This window comes from Scyliorhinus canicula, chromosome 9 (assembly GCF_902713615.1).
Source record: "Scyliorhinus canicula chromosome 9, sScyCan1.1, whole genome shotgun sequence".
In the NCBI taxonomy this organism is placed as follows: Eukaryota; Metazoa; Chordata; class Chondrichthyes; order Carcharhiniformes; family Scyliorhinidae; genus Scyliorhinus; species Scyliorhinus canicula.
The window spans coordinates 50,446,006-50,470,591 of record NC_052154.1 but is presented as its reverse complement, the minus strand read 5'-3'; the positions used below and the strand labels follow the sequence as shown (position 1 = coordinate 50,470,591).

Genomic DNA, 24,586 nt, shown 5'->3' with positions numbered 1-24,586 from the left:
TCTGTGTTTATCTTTCAAGGTCAGATTTGATAGTGCGAAAACTTGAAAAATGAAGGGTTCATCTCTGAACTTATAATGGAGTCAGTGAGCCTGGAGAGAGGGCAATTACATCCATCAGAAATACAAATTATGCAAATATTTTGCAGAATCAAAAAGTTGTGATGAAGATAAAATAATTTGTTTACATTTCTATTCAGGAATAGAAATTTAGGAATGGGGCGGCACGGTGGCACAGTGCTTAGCACTGCTGCCTCACAGCGCCAGGGACCATGGTTCTATTCTATCCTTGGGTGACTGTCTGTGTGGAGTTTGCTCTTTCTCCCTGTGTCTCCGTGGGTTTCCTCTCAGGTCTCTGATATCCTCCCACAGTCCAAAGATGTGCAGGTTAGGTGGATTGGTCATGCTAAATTGTCCCTTAGTGTCCAAAAGGTTAGGTAGGGTTATTGGGGTACAGGACTTGGGTAGGGTTATTGGGGTACAGGACTTAGGTAGGGTGCTCTTTCAGAGCGCCGGTGCAGACTTGATGGGCCGAATGGCCTCCGCCTGGTTTCTATTTGAACCATTCCAAAGTATGCCACATTGCCCTAGTGATTCAGGCACAATCTTAGAAGGCTATTTTGTTTAATTTGCCTGTGTGTGTTTGCTGACAGAAGTTTGGGTTTTGTGAGGGTAAAGGAGCTGGGAAATATTCCCTATCTTTCAGCTAGTAGAAATAAACAGTGGTGGTCACACAGAGTCTTGTGGCAGAAAGTAGTCAGCTTGAATAATTAACTTAGGAAGAGCTGCACATAAACTGTGGGAACAGACTGAGAAAACTGTCTATGTATGTCCAAAGTCAGGCCAAGGAGCTAGTTCAAATTCATAAGGTTATAAAAGAAAATTGGAGGATCACTTAGCCTAAAGCTAATGGAAGGGCCCGCATGAAGTTTGCACCATGAGGAATAGCTGGACTATTAAGGAGAATTAAAATAAATTCCAGCGGGTTGTGGCATACCTTTTGGTTTGACTCCAGCAAAATCAATGAACTGTTAAAATTTTGTAAGATAAATTAACTCTTGTGGGAAGTAAAAAATAAAATTTGAGTTCATAGCATTTCAATTATGACGTATCAATTATAATGTTATGGTAGTGGTGCTTTCTTTGTTTTATTCATTTTTGTACACAATAAAGTTTGTTTTTATTTAAAAACGTGCAGTTTTGTGCTGTAGTTCTGTTGGTTAATTACTGGAGTTTGAACTTCTTTAAATGTTAAAGGTCCCCAACAGGACCCAAACAACTGTGACAAGGTCCCAGCCTTGAAATCACTGTCGCCAAGAAGGGCACAAGGAGCCATGTCATGGGAACATCATGATGACCAAGATGTTCCTTCATAAATGCTGGATTCAAATCCTGGAATTTCCATACTATTCTGGAAATAGAATGATTCAAGGGCTGTGATGATTCAAAGACAATGCCCACCACTACTACTTGAGGGCAACTAGGGATGAACAAAAAATATATTCAAAACCAACCTTTTTGCATTTATTGCAAATTCCCAATTGCCCTTGAAACGGTGGTGGTGAGCTGTCTTCTCGAACTGCTGCAATTCATGTGGTGTCGGTACTCCCATATTACTATCCGGGATTAACAGGATTTTGAACCAATGACAGTGAAGGAAAGGTGACATATTTCCAAGCTAGTATGGTGTTTGGCTTGGGGAGAAACTCGCAGGTGGTTGTAATTCTGCAGCCCTTGTTCTTCTAGGTGGTAGAGTTCATGGGTTTGAAACTTTCTGTTGAGTTGTGAGTTGCTGCAGTACCTCTTGCAGATGATTATTAACTCTGCCACTGTTTGTCAGTAATGGAGAGATTGATTGTTCAAAGTGGATGGTGGGGTGCTGATCAAGCAGATTGCTTTGTCCTGAGTGATGTTGGACTTTTTGAATGTTGGAGCTGAATTCATCCCAGCAAGCCATCAATATTTCATCACACTCCTAATATGTGCCTTTTAGATGGTGGACAGGCCTTGGGGAGTTAGGAGATGAGTTTCTTGCCGCAGGATTCCGAGCCTCTGACCTGCTCTTCCAGCCACAGTAGTTATATAGCTGGTGGCGGGGGGGCTTTGTAAAGGTGTATTGTATCGGAATCTAATTTTTTTGTGTTTAATAAATGTTCTTTCCTTGTTGTTAAAACTATTTAGTGATCCTGTGACTCTGTCACCTGTTATTTTTAAAAAAGGGTTCCATTCTGGGATCTTCCTGTCCAGTTATAACATCAACTGGGATCGTAACTGTTGCTCTTATCTACCTGCATCATGGATTTATTGGCTTGGAAATTATGGTTTGTTGCCATGGTGTGGGAGTGTGCCCTCTATATTTAGCAAGTGGAAAAAGATTACGTGGCTTTTTCAGTAATTTGATTTGGAGGACTCCTTTTATTAAGGGACAATTTAGCGTGCCGAGTCCACCTACCCAGCACATCTTTTGGGTTGTGAGGGTGAGACCCACGCAGACAATCCAGGAATAATAATAATCTTTATTGTCACAATTAGGCTTACATTAACACTGCAATGAAGTTACTGTGAATGTGCAAACACCACACGGACAGTGACCCGGGCCGGGATCGAACGCAGGTCCTTGGCGCCATGGGGCAGCAGTGCTAACCACTGTGCCGTCCTCACGATTTGGAGAACTCTAATAGAAAGTGTTTGCATTTATGTAGTGCATTATCATATCTTCAGAATTTCTCAGATCGATTTACACCGATCGATTTATTACTTCTCATTGGTTATACAAACAAACGTAACATTTTTCACACAGCAGCAGCAATGAATGATCAATTAATCTATTTTTGACGATGGTGGAAGAAAGAATGTTGGTCAGGACAACAGGAGAACTCACTGCTCTATGCTGAATGGTGCTGTGGGATCTGATACAATGTCTGAGTACAGGGATAAAATTTAACACCTTACCTAAAAATGGGCACCATCCCCTCAGTAATGCACTGAAGCGTGTTAAATTTCTCACAGCTGAAGGAGAAGACCAGAAGTCAATCTTTACTCAGTTTTAGATATATCTGCAAAGTGAAACATTATAAATGTCTCGCTCCTAACCCGACAACCCCAGTGTCCTTAAGTAACTTATACTTTTATGAGCAAACGTAAAATAATTAACTAATGAACCCCCCCCTTAAAGGGACACTAAGAAAAAAAACAAAGAATGTCTCTTTCCGCTTTTTTTTTTGAGTACAACAGTGAAACAATACCTAATTAACAGCCTGTTAAAGGGGAGTTACTCTTTATATGTGCACAGGTAATTATCCAGTGATTGCCCCCCACCTGTATACACCTAACCTTAGTTTATACAATTAACAAATGTCAGCCTAGATCCAGCATAGTGTTATGTTTTTGTGTGTCATACGCCAAGCAGATTAAAAACAAACTTTACAACTGAACATTCTCAATAATTAAGCAAGTCAAACTTCTTCATTCTCAGCACCAAATTAGTGACTACAACAGCATGAGGGCTGAGTTTGTGGATGGCACATTGCAATATAACATTGCTGAAAAACTAAATGAACTGTAAACGCTAGCGTTAAGATCCTTTTTTTTAAAAGGCTGACAGAGTTCAATACTTAAGTTGACAACATTTTGATTTTAAAGTGTATTTTCTACTATTGAACTGGGATTGCGGATCCACAATAAGATATTTTGGATATTAGCGACCCAGTAATAAAACAATAAGTTTAAGAGAGCCAAGCCCCCTGTCCGTCTATCCCTCTGGATTAGAACACTGTGGATTCTGGGATTCTTACCTGCCCAAATAACGGCAGACATTAATTTATTAATCTTAATTAAAAAGGATTTGGGCAGGAAAATGGGGAGGTATTGAAATAGAAATAAAAAGGATTTGGGCAGGAAAACGGGGAGGTATTGAAATAGAAATAAAAACCTATTGAGTATGTTCATTTTCATTGTTTGAATCCTGCCCGCCAAAGATAGAGGAAGGTTGTTCCACAACTGTAGGGCCGATTTGATCAGATTTGAACAATTCAATTTGTGAGGTGAGGCCCAATTGTGGGCCACTCTGACCCCCAAATAATGAAAATGCTTACTAGATAAGCGGAAGTGTAACACGCCTAAATGGGCTTGCCTTCCAGGGGAGTTGACCGGAAAATATTCACTCTTGCCTAGAATTAATTTATAGCCAGAGAAGGAGTCGACTGTATTAAGTATTTTCATTAGGCCATCGATGGAGGGAATTCGGCCAGTAATATATAAAGTAGGTCTTCTGCATAAAGAGATACCCGATGTTCCACCCCATGTCAATAATTACCCCTCCATTGAATAGACGTTCTCAAGGCTATAGAGAATGGCTCTATTGCCAGGGTGAGTAAAAGTGAAGAAAATGGGCAGCCCGCCTAGTGCCCCTATTCGAGGGAAGTAGTCTGAATATAAAGTGTTCGTGTGAATGCTGGCCGTAGGGGCATTGTATAACAAGCGGATCCAAGAGGCAAATTTACGGCCAAATCCAAATCTCCCGAGAACCTCAGTAGTCCTATTCCACCCTCTCAAATCCTTTCTCAGTGTCGAGAGATACGATTACCTCTGGCTCAGTTACAGGGGAGGGGGAAAGAATAACATTTAAAAGATTACATATATTGGCTGATAATTGAAGACCCTTCACAAAGCTTGTTTGCTTCACCGAAATTATACCTGGAAAGGCAGGCTCCAACCAAGCAGCTTAGCGTCCCCGTTTAAAAGCGAGATGTGTCGGCATGGACCACACTCGGCCAGGTCTTGTCCCTCTGAAGGAGCAAGGAGAATAGAGGCTTGAACAAGGAGAATAGAGGCTTGAGTAAGGGTCGGAGACAATGATAGTGAGTCATTAAACATATCTAATAGCAAGGATGCAAGGTGTTCCGAGAGCGTCTTTTAAAATTCAATTGGAAAGCCATCTGGGCCAGATATCTTACCAGCCTGCATCAGCCCAATACATTTTAAAATCTCATCGGGGCGTAACAAAGAATCCAACTCACAATTCTTGTCTGCTTCGACAGTTGGGATGGGCAGGTTGTCCAGAAAATCAGACATGCCTGACTTGTCCGTCGGAGGCTCAGATTTATACAGTCACAGTAATAGGATTTAAACACCGCATTGACCTGGCGAGGGGCGAAAATAAGGTTATTGGGGTATCTCGTGGGAGGCTGCTTGGCATTTAAGTATATGAGGCAGATGACGATTGGCCTTCTCCTCGTATTCATAAAAAGTGTCCCTGGAGCAATGTATCTGACTTACAACCTTATTAGTGGTCAGTAGCTCGAACCCTGTCGGCAACTTTTTCCTGCTTGCGTATAGCTCTGGAGTAGGATCAAGCGAGTGCTGGTGATCTACCTCAAAAATGGAGTCAACCAGCCTCTGCTCCAACTTCTTCACTTTAACACATGTGTGCTATGAGAAATAATTCCCCCCCCCGGCTAAGGATGGCCTTAATAGCCTCCCAAACGTGGAAGGGGAGATTGAGTTGGACCTATTTAATTTGAAGCATTCGTCAATAGAAATGGATAGACGCTCGCAAATTTTTTTTAACAGCAAAGTAGTATTCAGTCTCCAGGGTGACGTTGAGTGACTCCAGCAACAGATCAACAAAGTGTGGGGTGTGGTCAGAAATTACAATTGCTGAGTATTCAGCCACCACTACCGAAGGACGGAGAGCCCAATCTAAAATGAAAAAATATGGGAAGGCGCATGGTGGACATGAGAAAAAATGGAGAAATCCTTGTCATTCGGTTGTGAAAAAGGCCAGGGATCTACCCCTCCATCTGAGCCATAAAAGAAGATAAAACCTTGACCTTCCCTAATGGAACCAAAAATTTGGATTTTGAACGATCCAATTGAGAGCCCAATACACAGTTCAGATTGCCTCCTAAAATCAAAAGGTATGAGTCAAGGTTGGGGAGGGAAGCTAACAGAGAGTTAATGAAATTTGTATCATCCCAGTTAGGGAAATAAACGTTGACCGGAACTACTGCAGTGTTCGACATGAGTCGCAAATGATTAGATAGCGACCATTGGGGCCAACCACAATCTGAGAAGAAGAGAATTGGACTCTTATTAATTAGAATCGGCGTGTCCATGGCCGCCTTGTTGAAACTAGAATGAAAAATCTACCTAGCCCAACCTTTGCGTGGTCTGGTATGATCGTTAATACGTAAATGGGTTTCCTACAAAAAAACAATACCGGAGTTTAAGATGAGCGAATGCTCACGACTGTTTCACCAGGCGATTCAAACCCTAACGTTCCAAATAATCTGTCGGATTGGAGGTCTCCCACCATCCCTCAAACCAGAGTCAGCGATTCCCAAGGAGAAGTATTAAACCAGGGACACAGCTAAAACCAAACAAAAAGATCCACCTAAGATGGCTACCGAGCCGAGCCAGATGTCTCCCTTGGGCATCTCAGAGAAGGGAGAAAACTGCATAGCAAAAGTCCCAAGATTTTTCCGAAAAGTTGAAGGCCTGTGGTGGCGGGAAAAAGAGTGTAATAAGGCCAGGTTTCCAGCGGGAGCCACCATGTGGAAGTCTTCCTTTCACATTGCGTCACCGGAAGTCACTGTTAGTATAATTCTTAACACACTCAGGATTGTTCAGCAAGTGCTGTCCAACTGTGAAATCACACCTAATGTTGGGCACTGTTCTAGGTTTTGCAAGCAGCAAGCATGGGCTGGTTGAGTGTAGTCAGTATTCTCTCTGCCTGTTGTGGAGAACTGAAAGAGCATCCTGTTTGATAAAATCTACCAGCCGTTGGGACATTCGGCCTACATACCTAACATCGTACCAGCCTCCCCGAACAGGCACTGGAATGTGGCGACTTAGGGGCTTTTCACAGTAACTTCATTTGAAGCCTACTTGTGACAATAAGCGATTTTCATTTCATTCATTTTTCATCACACTGCCACTGCTAGTCTGTGTGATGATGGCTATCATGATCAGATTATTGCTAGTTGTATATCGTTCGAACTCCTGAATGGGCCTAAAGCTGCCACGTTTGGTTCTGGAAAGTGCTGAGTCCACCTCAAATTACCTGGAAGCATAAGGTCTCTCAAAAATGTGAGCAGCGGGTGAAGGCATTTGTTGCATATAGCTATTATGTAGCAGCAACATGAGTGGTATTCTCCACTCATATGATGCTGCCTTCAAGCCAAAAAAGGGTTTGGCCTACCACACAAATGAATACTGTGGCATATGAATTCAGTGCTGCTGTGGATGCCAGGTATGTAAGCCGTACGTCCAACAATGGGTGGATTGTATCAAATAGCATGTCCATTTGGTTATTTACAACAGAGTGACGGATTTAGGGTCATCAGTGAAGCACACAATGTGGCTCACTTATGTATGCTAGAAGCTGCATATATTCATATACAAGGCCCTGTCTTCTGCGAGCAGAAAGCATGTGTCTAGGCTTTGCACCTTCAACTAAACCAAAACCTGGGGATAACTTTCCTGGTGCATTCTCCATGACCAATCAGAGTCCACCTGCCAACCAATCTGCAACCTCATGCAGTATAAATTGTTGTTCCCTTTGAGACTTGGTATTCTTGCATGTGTCCTGATGAGTGCAAGACAAAAAGCTTTGGCAGGATGTCTCTTTTCAGCAGTATTCAAGTTCTCCACGACCATGTGACCATTCTATTATTCTGGTTAAAACTTTATAATTTTTCAATCTGCTTTGAGAAGATGATTACATGCATTTCCCATGGTTACTAAAATTAGGAAATTATGATTCAAATGAAGAGTTGAAAAAAAGCAAACCCACTAATGTCTTCATTTAGTTGGCAAAATAAACCCGTTAATTGACAGTTCCTTAGTAATTTTATTGGTGATTAGACTTCAGACATTCGTGCCGTTTCTGTACAAGATAACATTGAAGTATCAGTAATAAAGTCCTGCTTCGTTTTGCAAGCAATTTGCTTAAATCTGGGTGTATTTGGGTAAATATGTTCATACATATGGTTAACCATTAAAAGAGAACTTAAATATGAAGATTAATACTTTAAATGTAAAATATTTAATCCTAATATGTGCCCTATAGCTAAGTTTGAAACAAGACATCGAACTAAGGAACAATCAACATTTGAAGGAGTCTGCCACGCTGTCAAGGAATCTTGTCAATTAAGTGAAACAAAATGGAAATCAGATACAAAACAGACTATACTGGAAATACTCAGCTTGTCAAGCAGCATCTGTGGAGAAAGAAATTGAGTTAATGCTTCAGAACGATGACTTCTCATCAGTGGAAATCTGATATGTTGTCCTGATGTAGGAGGATCCTGATGGAATGTACTTACTAGTGTTCTTCAATTCCATAAGGCTACTGTGTACAAATGCTGATTAAGGACTAGTTATTTAATTGATGCCATTTGGCTAGGAACTTTAGCTTGATTTGCAGTTTGGGTGGGTATTTTATAGCTTGGGACATGCCCATTTCTAAATATTGCCCAATAATTTCTTGGTTGAGTCAGTATTTTGTTACTCCATGATCTGGTTTGGAAATTCAAACTCAGTCTCTTTTTATAAGGGAAACATGTCTATCCTGAGTCTGCAAACATTGCAGGAAATGTGAGGAAAGTTAGTGTTATAATTTCCATTTGCCCATTCACAGCACTAAATGGTTCCTGAAATTTGGCAGAGAATTGCTATTCAAAAACTAATTAAGTCAGTTTTTAAGTAGGTTACAATTCCTGCATCTAAATGTTTCATCTCTTAATCTATATCTATTTATATCCATAAATGTGTGTACATTGTAAAATGCAATCCATATATACATAGAAGTCTTGTGCGCTTTGTTAATCAGATCTCTAGTGTTATGTTTGTGCTGTCACACAGTAACTCAAGCAAATTACTGTCAGATTTCAACTTGATTGGCTGAACTTCCTTGTTCATAAAACAGTGGTAACTCACAACTGAACAGACAGGAACATACTACCAATCAACACATTGCAAGTGTGAATGAAGACTACCAATAAGCAATTTCAAAAATACTCAAAAGGAGTTGATACTGAGTAACATAGCAAGGAGCGGAATTGGAATCAATGAAATTCCACAAGTTCTTTTTTGATGATCCTTTTGATTTTTGCATTAAACTTGAGGACATAATGCTGGAAATAAGTGTTGTAAAATCATAACATAAATTACAAGAAAATTCAAACTTCAATTGCAAATTGCAGGAAGTGCAAATTAATGTGTGGGAAGGTCAGCAGGGCACCTGGAACCTTGGTGAACAATGGGACCAATCGACCACTTAACTAATAAAATTTCAGGATTTGAATGATTTACAAATCTCTGAAGTGGCAATTTGGATATTTTTTAGGGGTGGGGGCGAGAAGGTCGGCTGATTGGTGGGCCCTGATCGCAGGCCATTCCGCATTGGAGCCCCCCCCCCCCCCCCTTAGGTGCAGGAGCCCCCCTCCTCACAGGCCGCGCGTTCCCGCCAGCAGGACTCTGTGGTATCGGGGTGGCCGCTCGACCCATCCGGGCCGGAGAATCGGTGACCCTGCCGATTCCAGCGGCCCCCATTGGCGCTGCTCCAAACGCACCGGTGCAAATGGCGCCAATTCTCAACACATCGGAGAATCGCCGCCGGTGTCGGGGCGTTGCGGCGATTCTCCGGCCTGGCGCGGGGCTCGGAGAATCGCCCCCGACATTTTAATTAGATTTATGAAAATGTTTATTAATTAAGATTTCACCAAATTGTATGCCTATGGAACTTAACACATTTGAATAAGGTGTAGCCTCCTTTCTTCTTGTTTGGATTGCCTTTCAATTCTTGATGCTCAAGGGCCAAAGGCAGTTGTTGCCGACATGTGCAAACTATATAAAACCATAGAACCCCCACAGTACAGAAATAGGCCATTCGGTCCATCAACGCTCTGAAAGTGCATCCTATCTAGGTTCACTCCCCCTCCTTATCACTGTAACCCCATAACCCGACCTAACCTGCCGATCAATTAGCAATTGGGGGGCAATTAGCATGGCCAATCCACCTAACCCTCACATCTTTGGACATTAAGGGGCAATTTAGCATGCTAATCCACCTAACCTGCACATCTTTGAACTGTGGGAGGAAACCCATGCAGACATGGGGAAAAAGTGCAAACTCCACAGTCACCCACGGCCAGAATTGAACATATATTACATAGAAATTTATAACAGTCAAACTTCATGATTTAACCCATTGCCAGTGACTTTAGCCAGTGACAATTGTATCCAGTAAAACATGTTTCTATCTGTGGTCTCTGTTTCTTTTCAGTTTTGAGACATAGGAGCAGATGTAGGCCATTTGGCCCATTGAGTCTGCTCCGCCATTCAATGAGATCATGACTGATCGGATATGATAATCCTCAATTCCACTTTCGCGCCTTCTCCCTATTGCCCTTGATTTCTTTACTGATTAAAAATCTGTCTGTCTCAGTGTTGGACATACTTAAGGACTCGGCGTCTTCAGCCCTCTGCAGTAAAGAATTCCACAGATTCACTACCCTCTGAAGACAAGAAATTCCTCCTCATCTCTGTCTTAAATGGGCGACCGCTTATTCTGAGATTATTAGTTCTATCAATTTGTTCTAGTCCCTAAGACCTTTTCCTATGTAAAAGATTTACTCACGTTTATAATTTAACTTGCATCCTGATTGTGTGCTTTGTGATGTATGTGCAGAACAATTACCAGTAGTTTCTAACAGGTTTCAAAGTGGAAATCCATTGAAAACATAAATTAGCTCACTAACAGGGCCCACATATGATTAAAAAATATCACAAACATTTTGTGGTAAGTTTAATTAATTTTTTACAGTACAAATTTATTGACACTCATTGGAAGATTTATGGCATGTTGTGGTTTTTTGAAATATTTTTATTCTCCTTTTTCACAATTTGTCTTTTGAATTTACCCCCACCAACAACAAACAATAATCAACAAAAAATATATCAAACTCCGAACAGCGCAAATGGCCCAGCAGTTTGAGGTGATTTGCAACTTGCAGTGGCGGTCTTCCTCGCCACAGTTTGCTGGGTTTCTAATGCAATATTGATGGCGGCAACTGTGGACTCAATAGTTTTGTGTCAAATTCTGGAGTCCTCCTATTTTGTGTATTTAAGATGTGACATTTGAAGCCCAGGGATTTCCTGAGCGTAAGAGTTTCTGGGTCTTCCCAGAGTCATTGGCCGGGATTCTCCAGCCGCGTCCGCCCGGCGACCGGACAATCCCGCCCCCAGGTCAATGGACCCCTCCATTGTCCACGTCTCGCCTATGGTGTTCTTGCGGCAGGCGGGGCGGAAGAATCCAGCCCATTGTTTTCAGCCAAAAAGGCTTTATTTTACAATTCCTGGCCTGAATTTGCCTACAGTTCCCAGGCTGATGATTTATTCACTTCTTTATCTGTCCAGCTATCTACATAAAATAAACTGCATATCTCTGAAGAGATCAGTTACAAACATGTTTCAGCATATTTCCGTTGTGATGTGGCCCATTTCTCCTTATTTCCTGCTTATAAGTTATATGTTGTGTTTAAAGTGCTAATTACCTCATTAGTAGAAGACAAGAAAGTGTCAAGATTTGATACTTATATAGCAATGTCCCCATATAGAAGACTATCCTCATAAACAAAACTGAAAATTTTCATTCACATTTCCGAACTGCATTGACTTGGTTGTACTTGTACCGGGTGTCAGGAGGTGCTAATATCTGATATGTTCTTTAGAAATTAGACTCTGCTGTACTTGTTACAAAAAAACGTAAAGGCAGATCATTATTGTTCTGCGAGTTAAAGAGCCTAGAAGAGTTGAAGATAATTTTGTCACAATGTGATGTGCAAACAATGCAATTAAATTTACATGACAGAAATCATACTGTCCTGTGGATTCAGAGGCCGTTTGGGGGAAAGCATTTCAAGCAACTCACGGCGATGATGTTACTTTACATGCTGTATTTATGTGATCTTGCCTAGCTGGTGATTGTTTTGCCACTTTGTGAGCAAATTTCATATTGAAAATTGTTGTTACACAGCTCAGTTTATTCAAACCATCTATTTTATAGATTGCAGCAAGGATGAGACAGTAGTCAGAGAAATATTTGCTTTGATTGATGTATTTTACAACAAAGTATATGCTGAGATGGATTGAAGGGTTTGTATTCAGAGCAATTCAATTTTAATGTTGAATTTAAGATATGTTCGCATATTTTACATGGTCCTAGAAGTAGTGCCAAAAATGTAAAATAAAGCTCCAATTATATTAATTGATCAGAATGAAATTGTAGTAGTGAATTTTAAAAACATGTTTCAGCGTCTATATATTAAGTTGTTTTTTTATCAATTGATGTTACTTGTGATTAAAGAACTTCTTTAAAGTATTTTTTTGCTTTTGTTTTGTGGAACAGCTATAGAGCTTGCTATAGTTATTGTTTATTGACAGTGTTTTAAAAATTAAGCCCATTGAAAATTCTCACATATGGTGTTCTTGGCATTTGATACAATCGGCTGTCAAAATCAGACAAATTACAGCTCCGAAAGGTCATAAAGGTTAGAGTTCCAGGAGGACAAAAGCTGATAACAACGTGAAACTTGGAAAAACACCTCATCATATTGGTCTAAAGCACAGCAAGATTTTATGGTTTTATATGTGACATGAAGTAGGTTTTAGTACAAAGTGCTCAATTGCTGAATAATATTTCAGTAATGTCTAGTGAGTTGAATATCCATTCCCTTTGCTTTAAATTTGTCAGTGAGGCAAACTTTCACTAAGTGTCCTTCAAATCTTGTGGATGAATGTTTTAATATTTTTATAATCGGAATAATCAGAAACCATTGTCTTATTTCTTCATAAATGATGTGCAGTCATTTACAGGGCGAACAAAATGATCAAAGTTGTCATATTTCAGAAATGTTTAAATAAATTTGTATTTTTATGGCAAGCAATTGGAAGCTTTTGTTATGCTTTGTTCAGTCGTGTATTATAGACAGATACACACAGATATATATATATATAGTTGGCAGAATTTTACTGCCCTTAGGCGATGGGCTGTAAAGTGTCAGGGAAGTGTGTTGGGATGGCTCCCTCGTGCAGTCCAGCTGTTGGGGAGGCTTTCCAACATCAGGAATGGCAGCAACCTGGGTGTCTGCTGACCATATCTGGGTGGGATTTAAACAATTAAAGACCAATTAAGGGCTATTTTCCTGGCATTTTGCTGATAGTGGAGTTGCCCGTGTCACAAGGGGAGGCCATTGGCTGCAAGGGGGCTGCCTCCATGTGGCTTTCCAGGCTGCCTCCATGTGGCTTTCCTGGCTGCCAGTGGCAAACGCTGATTCAATGGGCCCTGATGCCGACAGCAGCGGGGTTACCCCCAATATTTGGCCCCGGTAAAGAAAATAATTATCTGCCACCCTTGTAAAAGAACCTGAAAATGGCACTTCTCTCAGCTGTACTGCTCAGGCTGCAGAGATAGTGGTTCCCTGATTGGACTGACAGCTTGAAAGGCCTGCCCTCCTTCCTTAACTGGTTGTCCAGCCACACCTGCCGGGTCTCGGTTCACCCTGGCAATATTGAGGAGGAAGTCCTGCACCCCATCCTACCCCGCCCAATTGTGCTGGCCACCAGAAAAACTCCCCAATGTCGGGGCTTCTCCATTCTGGGAAAATTCTGCCTTGTATGTTTATTTGAATTTGGATGCACCTTCTTGTGTGATATATAATCGGCAACACTGGCGCTACATGAATAGAATCCCAGTACAGGGAATAGTTGAATAGTGGTGATGTTACTGGACTAGGAACCCAGAGGCCGAGGTGAATGCTCTGAAGATATGAATTCAAATTCCCGCATGGCAGATGGAGAAACTAAATTTAATTTCAGTAATGATGATCAGGAAACTACAAGATTTATTGTAAAAACCCATCTGATTCGCTAATGTCTTTTAGGGAATGAAATCTGCCATTTGGCTCCAGATAGCCGTGAGGTTGATTGTAAACTGCCCTCTGAAATAGCCTAATAAGTGACTCAGCTGTATCATCAAACAGCTGTAGAAAGGTCAGGTAAGAACAAAACCAGATGAACCACCTGGCATTGAGCTAGACACTGGACATTGACTCTGGATCAATAACACAAAAAATCGGAGCAGAAGTAGACCATATGACCCATCGAGCCTGTTCTAGCATTCAGTATGATCATGGCTGATCTTGGCTTCAACTCATTTTCAACACATGATGCCCATATCCATTAATTCCCTGAGGGACCAAAAATCTGCCTATCTCAGCCTTAAATGCATTCAACAAGGGAGCATCGACAATCCAATGGGTAGAGAATTCCAAAGACCTACAACCCTTTGAGTGAAGTAATTTCGCCTCTACTTGGTCCTAAATGATCGACACCTTGTCCTGGGACTGTGCCATCGTGCGTTAGATTCCCCGGCAAACGGAAACAATCACTCAGCCTCCACTGTCCAGTTCCTTCGGAATTTTGTCGGGTTTTTCATGAGATCACCTCTCATTTTTCTAAACTCCAGAGAATATAAGCCAAATTTGTCTCGCCTCTGATCATAGGATGACTCCCTCATCCCAAGGACAAATTTAGTGAATCTTCACTGTACTGCCGCCAATGCAAGTATATCCTTCCTTAAAAATGGAGACCAAAACTACACAACAGTGGGGGTGAATTTCTGGCTGCGTTGTGCCTGGCTCACCGGCCCCCACACTGCATTTGCGGTAGCTGCCGATTGGAGCAGAATGTTCACGGCTCATGCAGCATGTGATGCGATCTGGTTCAAATAGATGAACATGATTTCAAGTGAGTCTTTAAACTAATTTAAATATGCTCAGCCGGTTCGAAGCCGGAGTCTCCTCGTTCACTGGATTTTTCGCCCTTGCCACCACAGCCTAGGGCCTAGACTACTGATCCCCATGAATGAGGCCAGACGTGATGACCATGCCAGGGGTCTAGGAAGCCATTGCAGCCCCGAGGTGGTTGGGACAGAACACTGCACCCTGGCAGTGCCAATGTGGTTAGTATTGCCTGGATGCCAGGGGCCATGGCCAAGAAGCAGGGCCAGAGAGGGGGCATGGCCATGAAAGGGGGGGGGGGGTCCTTTGGAGACATAGAATCTACAGTGCAGAAGGAGGCCATGCGGCCGTATCGTGTCTGCACTGACTCTCGAAAAAGCACCCTACGTAGGCCACTTCCCCGCCCTATCCTCGTAACCCCATAACCCCACCTAACCGTTGGACACGAAGGAGCAATGGCCAATCTACTTAACATGCACATCTTTGGACTGTGGAATGAAAGTGGCAAAGGCTGATTCAATGGGCCCAGATGCCGACACCGACGGGGTTTCCCCCCAATGTTTGGCCCCGGTAAAGAAAATAATTCTCTGCCACCCTTGTAAAAGAGCCTGAAAATGGCACTTCTCTCAGCAGTACTGCTCAGGCTGCAGAGTTGGTGGTTCTCTGATTGGACTGACAGCTTGGAAGGCCTGCCCTCCTTCCTTAACTGGTTGTCCAGCCACTGCTGCCGGGTCTTGGTTCACCCTGGCAATATTGAGGAGGAAGTCCTGCACCCCCATCCTCCCCCGTCCAAATGTGCTGGCCACCAGAAAATCCCCCAACACCGGGGCTTCTCCATTCTGGGAAAATCCGGAGGAAACCCACATAGACACGGGGAGAATGTGCAAACTCCACACAGATAGTCATCCAAGGCCGGAATGAAACCCGGGTCCTTGGCGCGGTGATGCAGCAGTGCTAACCACTGTGCCGCCGCGCTGCCCAATAAGGATGAAAAATGTACTTGGGGTGGAGGATGTGTCTGTCCAGTACTGCTCCGGGATCCAACTGGCTGAGTCCTGAAGGACATATCTGGAATCAACGAGAGGGGAAAAACTTCCTTGACCTCCCCTATCTACCTGTTCCAATACATTTGTCCTTGACAGGAGTGACCACTGAATTCTGCAGAAAGTAACTCGCCTTCTGTGCATCTTCTATGAGGTGCACTGGCAACTTGCTAAGGCTCATTTGACAGCAACTTCCAAACTGCAATCTGTAGCACCTAAAAGAACAAGGGCAGCAGGCGTTAAAATATCACAAGTTCCCTTTCAAGTCAAAAACTATCCTGACTTGGAACTATATTGCCGTTTCTTCACTGTCGCTGGGTCGAAACCCTGGAACTCACTTCCTAACAGTACTGTGGGTTTACCTGCACTACATGGACTGTAGTGGCTTTTGAAGATGGCTCACCAGTGTCCTCTCAAAGGCCATCGGGGATGTGAAGTTACCCTTCCCACCAATGCTCACATCTCTTGAGCAAATTTTTGAAAACTAGTGGAACTAATGAAATAAAATATGAATTTCCCTTAAAAAGTGTTCAAATTAAAATGCATTTACCCACACAATGTAAATGTAAAATATATACAAAGGTTGCCTATTTTTCCTTGTTTTATTTTTGAAGGAGCGAAGGGCTAGAATTTGAGTTAAAAATTAGAATGCAAAACTCAAAGCTACAAAATGATCTTTATCACCATGTTTGATATTGTGAAAATCCTATGAGCTATTTTTCTTGAATTTTCTTCAATTTACCCATTTTATGAAAATAAATTTCCATTAATCAGATGTGGTCAGTTGTTCATGATGTAGCAGGTATATCATTTTGGTATTTTTTCCTCAAACCTGTTATTTATTTTTCTGTATGTATTTACGAACAACTACTTTATTTTCTTAATCTTTCCACAACACCGTTATTCACATTATAGTATATTCTGCTTCATCAGCAGGAGCCTCAGGAGGAGACCAGGAGTATGATACCAAGGACGGACAACTGGAAGACAGACACAGCATGACCAGTCAGGAAGAGAGAAACGAAGATGATGAAGACATGGAAGATGAATCAATTTACACCTGTGATAATTGTCAGCAGGACTTTGATTCACTGGCTGACTTGACTGAACATAGGGCACATCGCTGTCCTGGAGGTAATGTTAAATTAGCTCTGCATTCTGGCGAGGGTAGACTGGGTAATTGGGTACAACTGATTAGAACCTATCTTTTCCAGATTTAAATAATATTTTATTTTAAGGGTTTAGTGCAAGATTTTGTTAATTATGAAATATTGGATTTTACTTTTATCATGGGGATTGTTGTATCTACATGAAAGCCTTAAGTGCAAGGTCTTTAAATAGAATATGCTAATTATGAACAGCGACGATTATAGATGGCCATATGGTGCAGAGAACAATAGGAAGTGACCTGTATAAGTTTATTAACTACTCTTTAAACCCAAATGAAAATTAAATTGCTTGGCCACTTAATGGGTATTTTTTTTTCTAATTTCACAGCTCAGAAATGTGGTCATTAACTCCAGTGAACATAAAATTTGTCTACCATGGGTATTATTTGTTCAGTAAATAGAGTTAGTACATGACCTGCATAATGTGATGCATTCTAAATATATTTAAAGGTGAGTGCAAAGATATAGAAATGTACCAGTAGTGAATTCAAAGTGTTCTTTCTTTTAGTGTAAATGTCAAATGCGGGATTCAATTTGTGAACTTTTAGCACTTTTGAAATAATTCCCATCGCGCTCTACCACTGTTACAGTGACCTGTGTATGACAGTGTGATAACATTCCAATGTACTGTCCAACTAACAACAACTTTTCTGCTGAACATCAAACCACAATATTTCTTAGGGTTGTTGTTAACTTGAGGACCATACCATCTGGAATGTCATTTTAGGAGATAGCTGGCTTGGCCTTTAGTTCCAGGCTTGGTTTGTTCGCAAAGTACTATTTGGATCCTGCTCTTCTCTGCCAAAACTGCTCACTATTCCAGAATCATCCTGGAGTGCAAAAGTCATCACGGCCTTGCCATTACAGGGCAGCTTCTTAAACCCCTGTTTCTGCCACCTCTGCTCTCTTCTCCGGCAACACGGAGAGCCAGCTTATAGACGTCTTTGCCACTAAAGCTGAGACCATCCTTTCAATGCTTCTGCTGCTTTTCCTTTCGCCTGAACTACCAAACCAAACTTCCCTAAGGTTGCCCCCCCCACCACCACCACCCCACTCAAGCCCTGAAAACTAATTTCTCCCTAGTTTCTTTAGTTTCTCTCCTATCTCCTCTCATGCCCCTCTGAGCAGAACTTGCCATTGAAACCTACTGCCCAGCCTATGGCCCCCATGTTAGCTGGTATTGTCCTTAATTCGTCTTCTCAGTTTCTGTCCTGCTCCCATTCAAGTCATCACACCACCTGCTTAACAAACCCAACTTTGACCCCTCATTTCTTGCAACCTACCATCGGTCTCCAATCTTCCTTTCCTCTACAAAGTCATTGAACATGTTGCCACCTCCCAAACTCATGCCAATCTTTCCTCAACTCTGTACTTAAAACCGATTGAGGTTTCCATCTTGGTCTCAGCATTGAAATGGACCTTGACAACATTACAAATGACATCCTCTGTGAGAATGTGATAAACATCGCTTCTTATCCTTCTCGTCCTGCTTGCAAATTTTGACCACACCACCCTCCTCCAATTCTTGTCCTCCATTGGGGCTGGTTTAGCTCACTGGGCTAAATCGCTCGCTTTTAAAGCAGACCAAGCAGGCCAGCAGCACGGTTCAATTCCCGTACCAGCCTCCCCGGACAGGCGCCGGAATGTGGCGACTAGGGGCTTTTCACAGTAACTTCATTGAAGCCTACTCGTGACAATAAGCGATTTTCATTTCGTTTTTCATTGTCCAGCTGGGTGGGACTGCCCTTGCTTAGTTCTATTCCGATCAACCTAGCTGTAGCCAAGAAATCACCTGCAATGACCTCTTAACACTCTTGCCTCATTACCTCCAGACTCCCCTAGTAATCTATCCTCGACCTCTTATTTCTCACCTATACGCTGCCACTCAATGACGTAACCTGAAAACACAACATCAGGATCCATGTATATTCTGACGATATTCAGGACTATGCCACTACCTCTACTCTCAAACAATTTAATACCTCTGATTTGTCATGCTGCTAGTCTGCTACCCAGTGCTGGATGAGCAGATATTTCCTCCAACAACACTGGGAAGACCAAACAGATTGTTTTTAGCCTCCACCGTAGTTCCCGTGTCACTAATTCCATCCCTCTCCTGGCTGGCTGAATTAGACTGTTCACAAACTTAGTGTCCCCTTTTGTCTCTGAAACGAACTACTGAGCCCACATCTGCTCCATGTCTCAGACCATTCGCTACTGCCTCCATAACAGTGCCAAATTAGGGTTAGGGTTAACCTAACCCTAACCCTAATCTCCACCTACCTCTGATCATCTGCTGCCGGAACCCTTGTCTATGTAATCATTACCTGTAGCCTTGACTGTTCCTATGTTCTGTTGGCCAGCCTTACACAACTAAGCTTATCCAGCTCTGCTGCCCATAGCCTAACTCGCACAACATTTCCTCACTCAACACCCGTGCACTCACTGAACCATGTTGGTTCCCGGTCGTTTTTTCCCCCAAATTTCTCCATGGGTTTGACGTTTCACTTCTAGCCCAGTGATGGGCAACCTAGTGAGTGGACCACATGGGTGGCCCTCTTTCATATCAGTTGGCTGCAAGATTGAAATCAGACATGTGCACCAATTATTATTTTTTTTCAATAAACATTCTATTGAGTTATTTGTGGTATTGTAACAACAACAAAATAAACAATGTACATGAAACTATAAACATAGTGCAAAAGCCGGCTCCCTTCCTTACAGGTCCCACCTTTATTAACCCCCTACTCTAAGCTAAACTAACCCCTTCCCCCCCTTCTGCTGACGATTAATTTTCCGCAAAGAAGCCGACGAACGGTTGCCACCTCCGGGCCAACACCAACAGTGACCCTCTCAAGGCGAACTTGATTTTCTCCAAACAGAGAATGCTAGCCATGTCCGATAGCCAGGTCTCTGACTTTGGGGGCTTTGAGTCCCTCCAAGCTAATAGTATCCGTCTCCGGGCTGTCAGGGAAGCAAGGGCCAGAATGTCTGCTGCTTTCTCCTCCTGGATTCACGGGTCTTCCGACACCCCAAAAATCTCCACCTCTGGACTCAGTGCCACTCTTGTTTTTAACACCGTGGACATGACATCTGCAAACCCCTGCCAAAATCCCCTAAGCTTCGGACATGCCCAGAACATGTGGACATGGTTCGATGGCCCTCCTGCACATTTTGCACACCCGTCTTCCACCCCAAAGAATCTGCTCATCTGGGCCACTGTCATGTGAGCCCGATGAATAACCTTGAATTGTACCAGGCTGAGTCTGGCACATGTTGCGGACGCGTTGGCTCTAAACGCGTCCGCCCATAGACCATCCTCTATCTCTCCTCCCAGCTCCTCCTCCCACTTGCGCTTCAGCTCCTCAGTCTGCGTCTCCTCTGACCCCATAAGTTCCTTGTAAATGTCCGAGACCCTCCCTTCTCCTACCCACCCTCTGGAAACTACCCTGTCCTGAATCCCCCTCAGCGGTAGGAGCGGGAAGGTTGACACCTGTTTACATAGGAAGATCCACACCTGAAGCTACCTGAATTTGTTTCCCCTCGCCAACCCAAACTTCTCTTCCAGCGCCCTCATACTTGGAAAGCTCCCCTCTATAAACATATCCCCCATCCTCTCAATCCCTGCTCTCTGCCATATCCGGAACCACCCATCCATACTTCCCGGGGCAAACCGGTGATTATTACAGATTGGGGACCAGACCGATGCTCCCTCTGCTCCCAGTGTCTCCTCAATTGCCCCCAGACTCTCAGGGCCGCCACCACCACGGGGCTGGTGGAGTACCGTGCCGGCGGGAACGGCAGAGGCACAGTTACCAACGCCCCCAGACTGGTGCACTTGCATGAAGCCGCCTCCATACGCTCCCATGCCGACCCCTCCCCCACCACCCACTTTCTGATCATGGCTATATTCGCCGCCCAGTAATAGTTACTAAAATTTGGCAGCGCCAGCCCGCCCTCTCCCCGACTCCGCTCAAGCATTACCTTCCTTACTCGCCCGCCCAAACGAAGCCAGTGACCGTCATCTTCACCGTCTGCACCCTCCCAGCTAGTGACAATGGAAGCGCGTCCCATCTCCGCAAATCGTCCTTCATTTGGTCTACTAGTCGAGCCAGATTTAATTTATGCAGCAGGTCCCATTCCCGCGCCACTTGAATGCCAAGGTACCTAAAGCTTCCCCCTACTAATCTAAACGGCAGCTCCCCCAATCACATCTCCTCGCCTGGACCGCAAACATCTCACTTTTCCCCATATTTAGCTTATACCCCGAAAGGTAGGGTGGTGGAGGTAGTGGTCCACCATGGACCACTTGAGGCTCTCAGAGCAATTGCCAACGGCTCTATAGCGAGCGCAAACAACAGTGGGGAGAGGGGGCTCGTCTCCCGGTACAGTCTAAAATAGTCCGATGTTGTCCTATTCGTCCGCAAGCTTGCCACAAGAGCCTGATACAGCAACCTGACCCAGTCAATAAAGCCCCACCCAAATCCGAACCGTCCCAATACCTCCCACAGATAATCCCAGTCTGTCCGATCAAAAGCCTTTTCTGCATCCATTGCAATCACTACCTCCACCTCTCTACCTTCCAAGGGCATCATGATCACGTTTAACAACCTTCTTACATTGACCACCAACTGCCTACCCATAACAAACCCCGTCTGGTCCTCCCCAATAATGCCTGGAACACAATCCTCAATCCTGGAGGACAAAATTTAGGCCAGCAATTTGGCATCCACATTCAACAGGGATATCGGCCTGTAGGACCCACACAGCTCCGAGTTCTTGTCCTGCTTCAGAATCAGCAAAATCGTGGACTGTGACATTGTCGGGGGCAGCATCCCTCTTTCCCTTGCCTCATTGAACATCCTCATCAACGCCGGCCCCAATATCCCAGAGAAAGTTTTATAAAACTCCACTGGGTACCCGTCCGGCCCCGGGGCTTTAGCCGACTGCATGGCCTTCAGACCCTCCACTATCTCTTCCAACCCGATCGGGGCCCCCAGCCCATCTACCATATCCCCATCCACCTTTGGGAAATTCAGCCCCTCCAAGAAGTGCCTCATCCCCTCCGGCCCCGAAGGCGGTTCCGACCCGTACAGCCTACTGTAGAAATCCCTAAACGCCTTATTCACCCTTGCTGAATCTCCAACCAGGTTTCCATCTCCGTCATTTACTTTCCCTATATCCCTGGCTGCCTCCCTCTTTCTAAGCTGCTGTGCAAGCATTCTGCTGGCCTTCTCTCCATGTTCATAGATCACCCCCCTCTCCTTTCTCAGCTGCTCCACCACCCTCCCTGTGGTTAACAAGCCGAACTCCGCCTGTAGCCTCCGCCGTTCCCTTAAAAGCCCTGCGTCTGGCAACTCCGCATACCCCCTATCGATCTGTAGTATCTCCTTTACCAGTTGGCCAGTCTCTGCCCTGTCCACCTTCTCCCTATGGACCCATATCGAGATCAGCTCTCCTCTGACCACCGCCTTCAGTGCTTCCCAGACCACCGCTGCTGAGATTTCCCCCGTGTCGTTGACCTGATTGTAGTTCTGAATACATTTCTTCAGCCGCTCGCAATCCCCTTCGTCAGCCAAAAGTCCCACATCCAACATCCAGTGCAGGCGCTGGTTACTGTCTTTACTAACCTGCAGGTCAACCCAGTACGGAGCATGGTCTGAGATTGTGATTGCCAAGTACCCTGTGTCCACCACCCCTGCCAGTAAGGCCCTGCTCAAAATAAAGAAATCAATCAGGACTACACTTTATGCACGTGTGAGTAGAAGGAGAACTCCTTCACCCTCGGCTGCCCAAATCTCCATGGATCAGACCCCCCCCCCCCCCCAATCTGCTCCATGAACCCTTTTAGTTCCTTTGCCATTGCTGGCACCCTGCCCGTTTTTGAGCTTGACCGGTTCAAGCCAGGGTCAATAACTGTGTTGAAGTTCCCTCCCATGACCAACCTGTGCATGTCCAGGTCTGGTATCTTCCCCAGCATCCTCTTTATAAACTCCACATCATCCCAATTTGGCTCATACACATTTACTAATACCACCTGCACCCCTCCAGTTTCCCACTGATCATAATGTACTGACCTCCCACATCTGAGACTATTCTACCCGTCTCAGGGTATTGATCAGGATTGCGACCCCTCTAGTCTTTGAGTCTAGTCCCGAGTGAAAGACCCTACTGACCCAGCCTTTCCTCAATCTAATCTGGTCAGTTACTCTCAGGTGCGTCTCCTGCAACATTACCAAGTCCGCTTTCAGCCCACTAAGATGCACGAACCCACGTGCCCTCTTGACCGGCCCATTTAACCCTTGAACATTCCAGGTGATCAGCCTAGTTGGGGGGCTCAATGACCCCTCCCCTGTGCCAATCAGCCATCCCCTTTTTTGGGCCCCCTCCAGAACAATCCCCACACAATTGCCCGGCAGAAAAACACCAAAATCTAAACAAGCACGCCTCCATCCCCCAACAGTGCAAATGAAAACCTTAACTCACTCAGCTCTACCGCTGGTCCCAAATCAATGCAAAAGGCATTACAAACAGCTTTCACAAAATGAGAAACTTTAAAAAAAAAAAGAACAGGAAACCAAACAAAACAAAAACACAAGTGTTGCAGCAAAGTTCAAAAGTTCTCTGTCCACCAGCAGTCCTTTCCTTTTTGCAAAGTTCAGCGCGTCCTCAGGTGACTCAAAATAAAAATGCTGTTCCTCATGCATGACCCAGAGACGGGCCGGATACAACAGTCCGAACTTCACCTTTTTCTTAAAAAGGATCGATCTAATCTGGTTGAAGCCTGCTCTTCTCCTGGCCACCTCCACATTCAGGTCTTGGTGTACCCGCAGGATACTGTTGTCCCACTTACAGCTCCGTGTCTGCTTGGCCCACTGTAGAATGTGCTCCTTATCCAAGTACCTCACCACCATTGCCCTCGGGGGGGTCTCCCATTCGCGGTTCCTCGCGAGTGCTCTGTGAGCCCTGTCCACCTCCAAGGGCCGGGAGAATGCCCCATCCCCCAGCTGCTTCTCAAACATGTCTGTGATATATGCCCCAGCGCCCGCTCCTTCGGACCCCTCCAGGAGCCGAACGATTCTCAAGTTCTGCCGGCGGGACCTATTCTCTAGGTCCTCCACCTTCTCCAGGTGCTTCTTCTGCTGGTCTCTCAGCATCCCCACCTCCAACTCCACTGCAGTTTGAAGTTCCTCCTGCTCAGCCAGCGCCTTCTCTACCTTCTGGATCGCCCAATCTTGGGCGTCCAATCAAAGCTGTAGCAGCTCAATTGACTCTTTTATTGGGTCCAAGCAGTCCCGTTTCTGCTTAGTAAAGCCTTCTTGAATAACTTGCATCAGCTGCTCCGTTAACTGCTGGGTCGACAAACCAGAGGTCCGGTCCTCCGCCATGCTGTCTCCCGCTGCAGCTTCAGCCCAAGCCTTCTCTGTCTTTCTGTTTCTGCCTTTACACGCACTTCTAGTCCTTCTCTCCATGCACCAATGTGGGAATTCAGTACACAATTGCCTCTCATCAGTTTTACAATTCAAGCCTGGTAGAAAATCGGGGGAAAAAGTCCAAACATCCAACCAGAGTG

The 24,586-nt window shown here is 44.2% G+C and overlaps 1 protein-coding gene across 3 annotated transcripts in view; it reads left to right on the top strand.

Moving 5' to 3' along the window:
• Positions 1-24,586, top strand: part of znf423 (zinc finger protein 423) — a 423,129-nt gene that overhangs the window by 139,279 nt on the left and 259,264 nt on the right. For 2 of the 3 annotated variants that reach the window (XM_038806674.1, XM_038806673.1), the window contains exon 3: positions 16,778-16,978. In XM_038806674.1, the coding sequence (XP_038662602.1) occupies positions 16,778-16,978 (201 nt within the window). The remainder of the gene's footprint in view (positions 1-16,777; positions 16,979-24,586) is intronic. The other variant, XM_038806675.1, reaches the window with a different exon arrangement.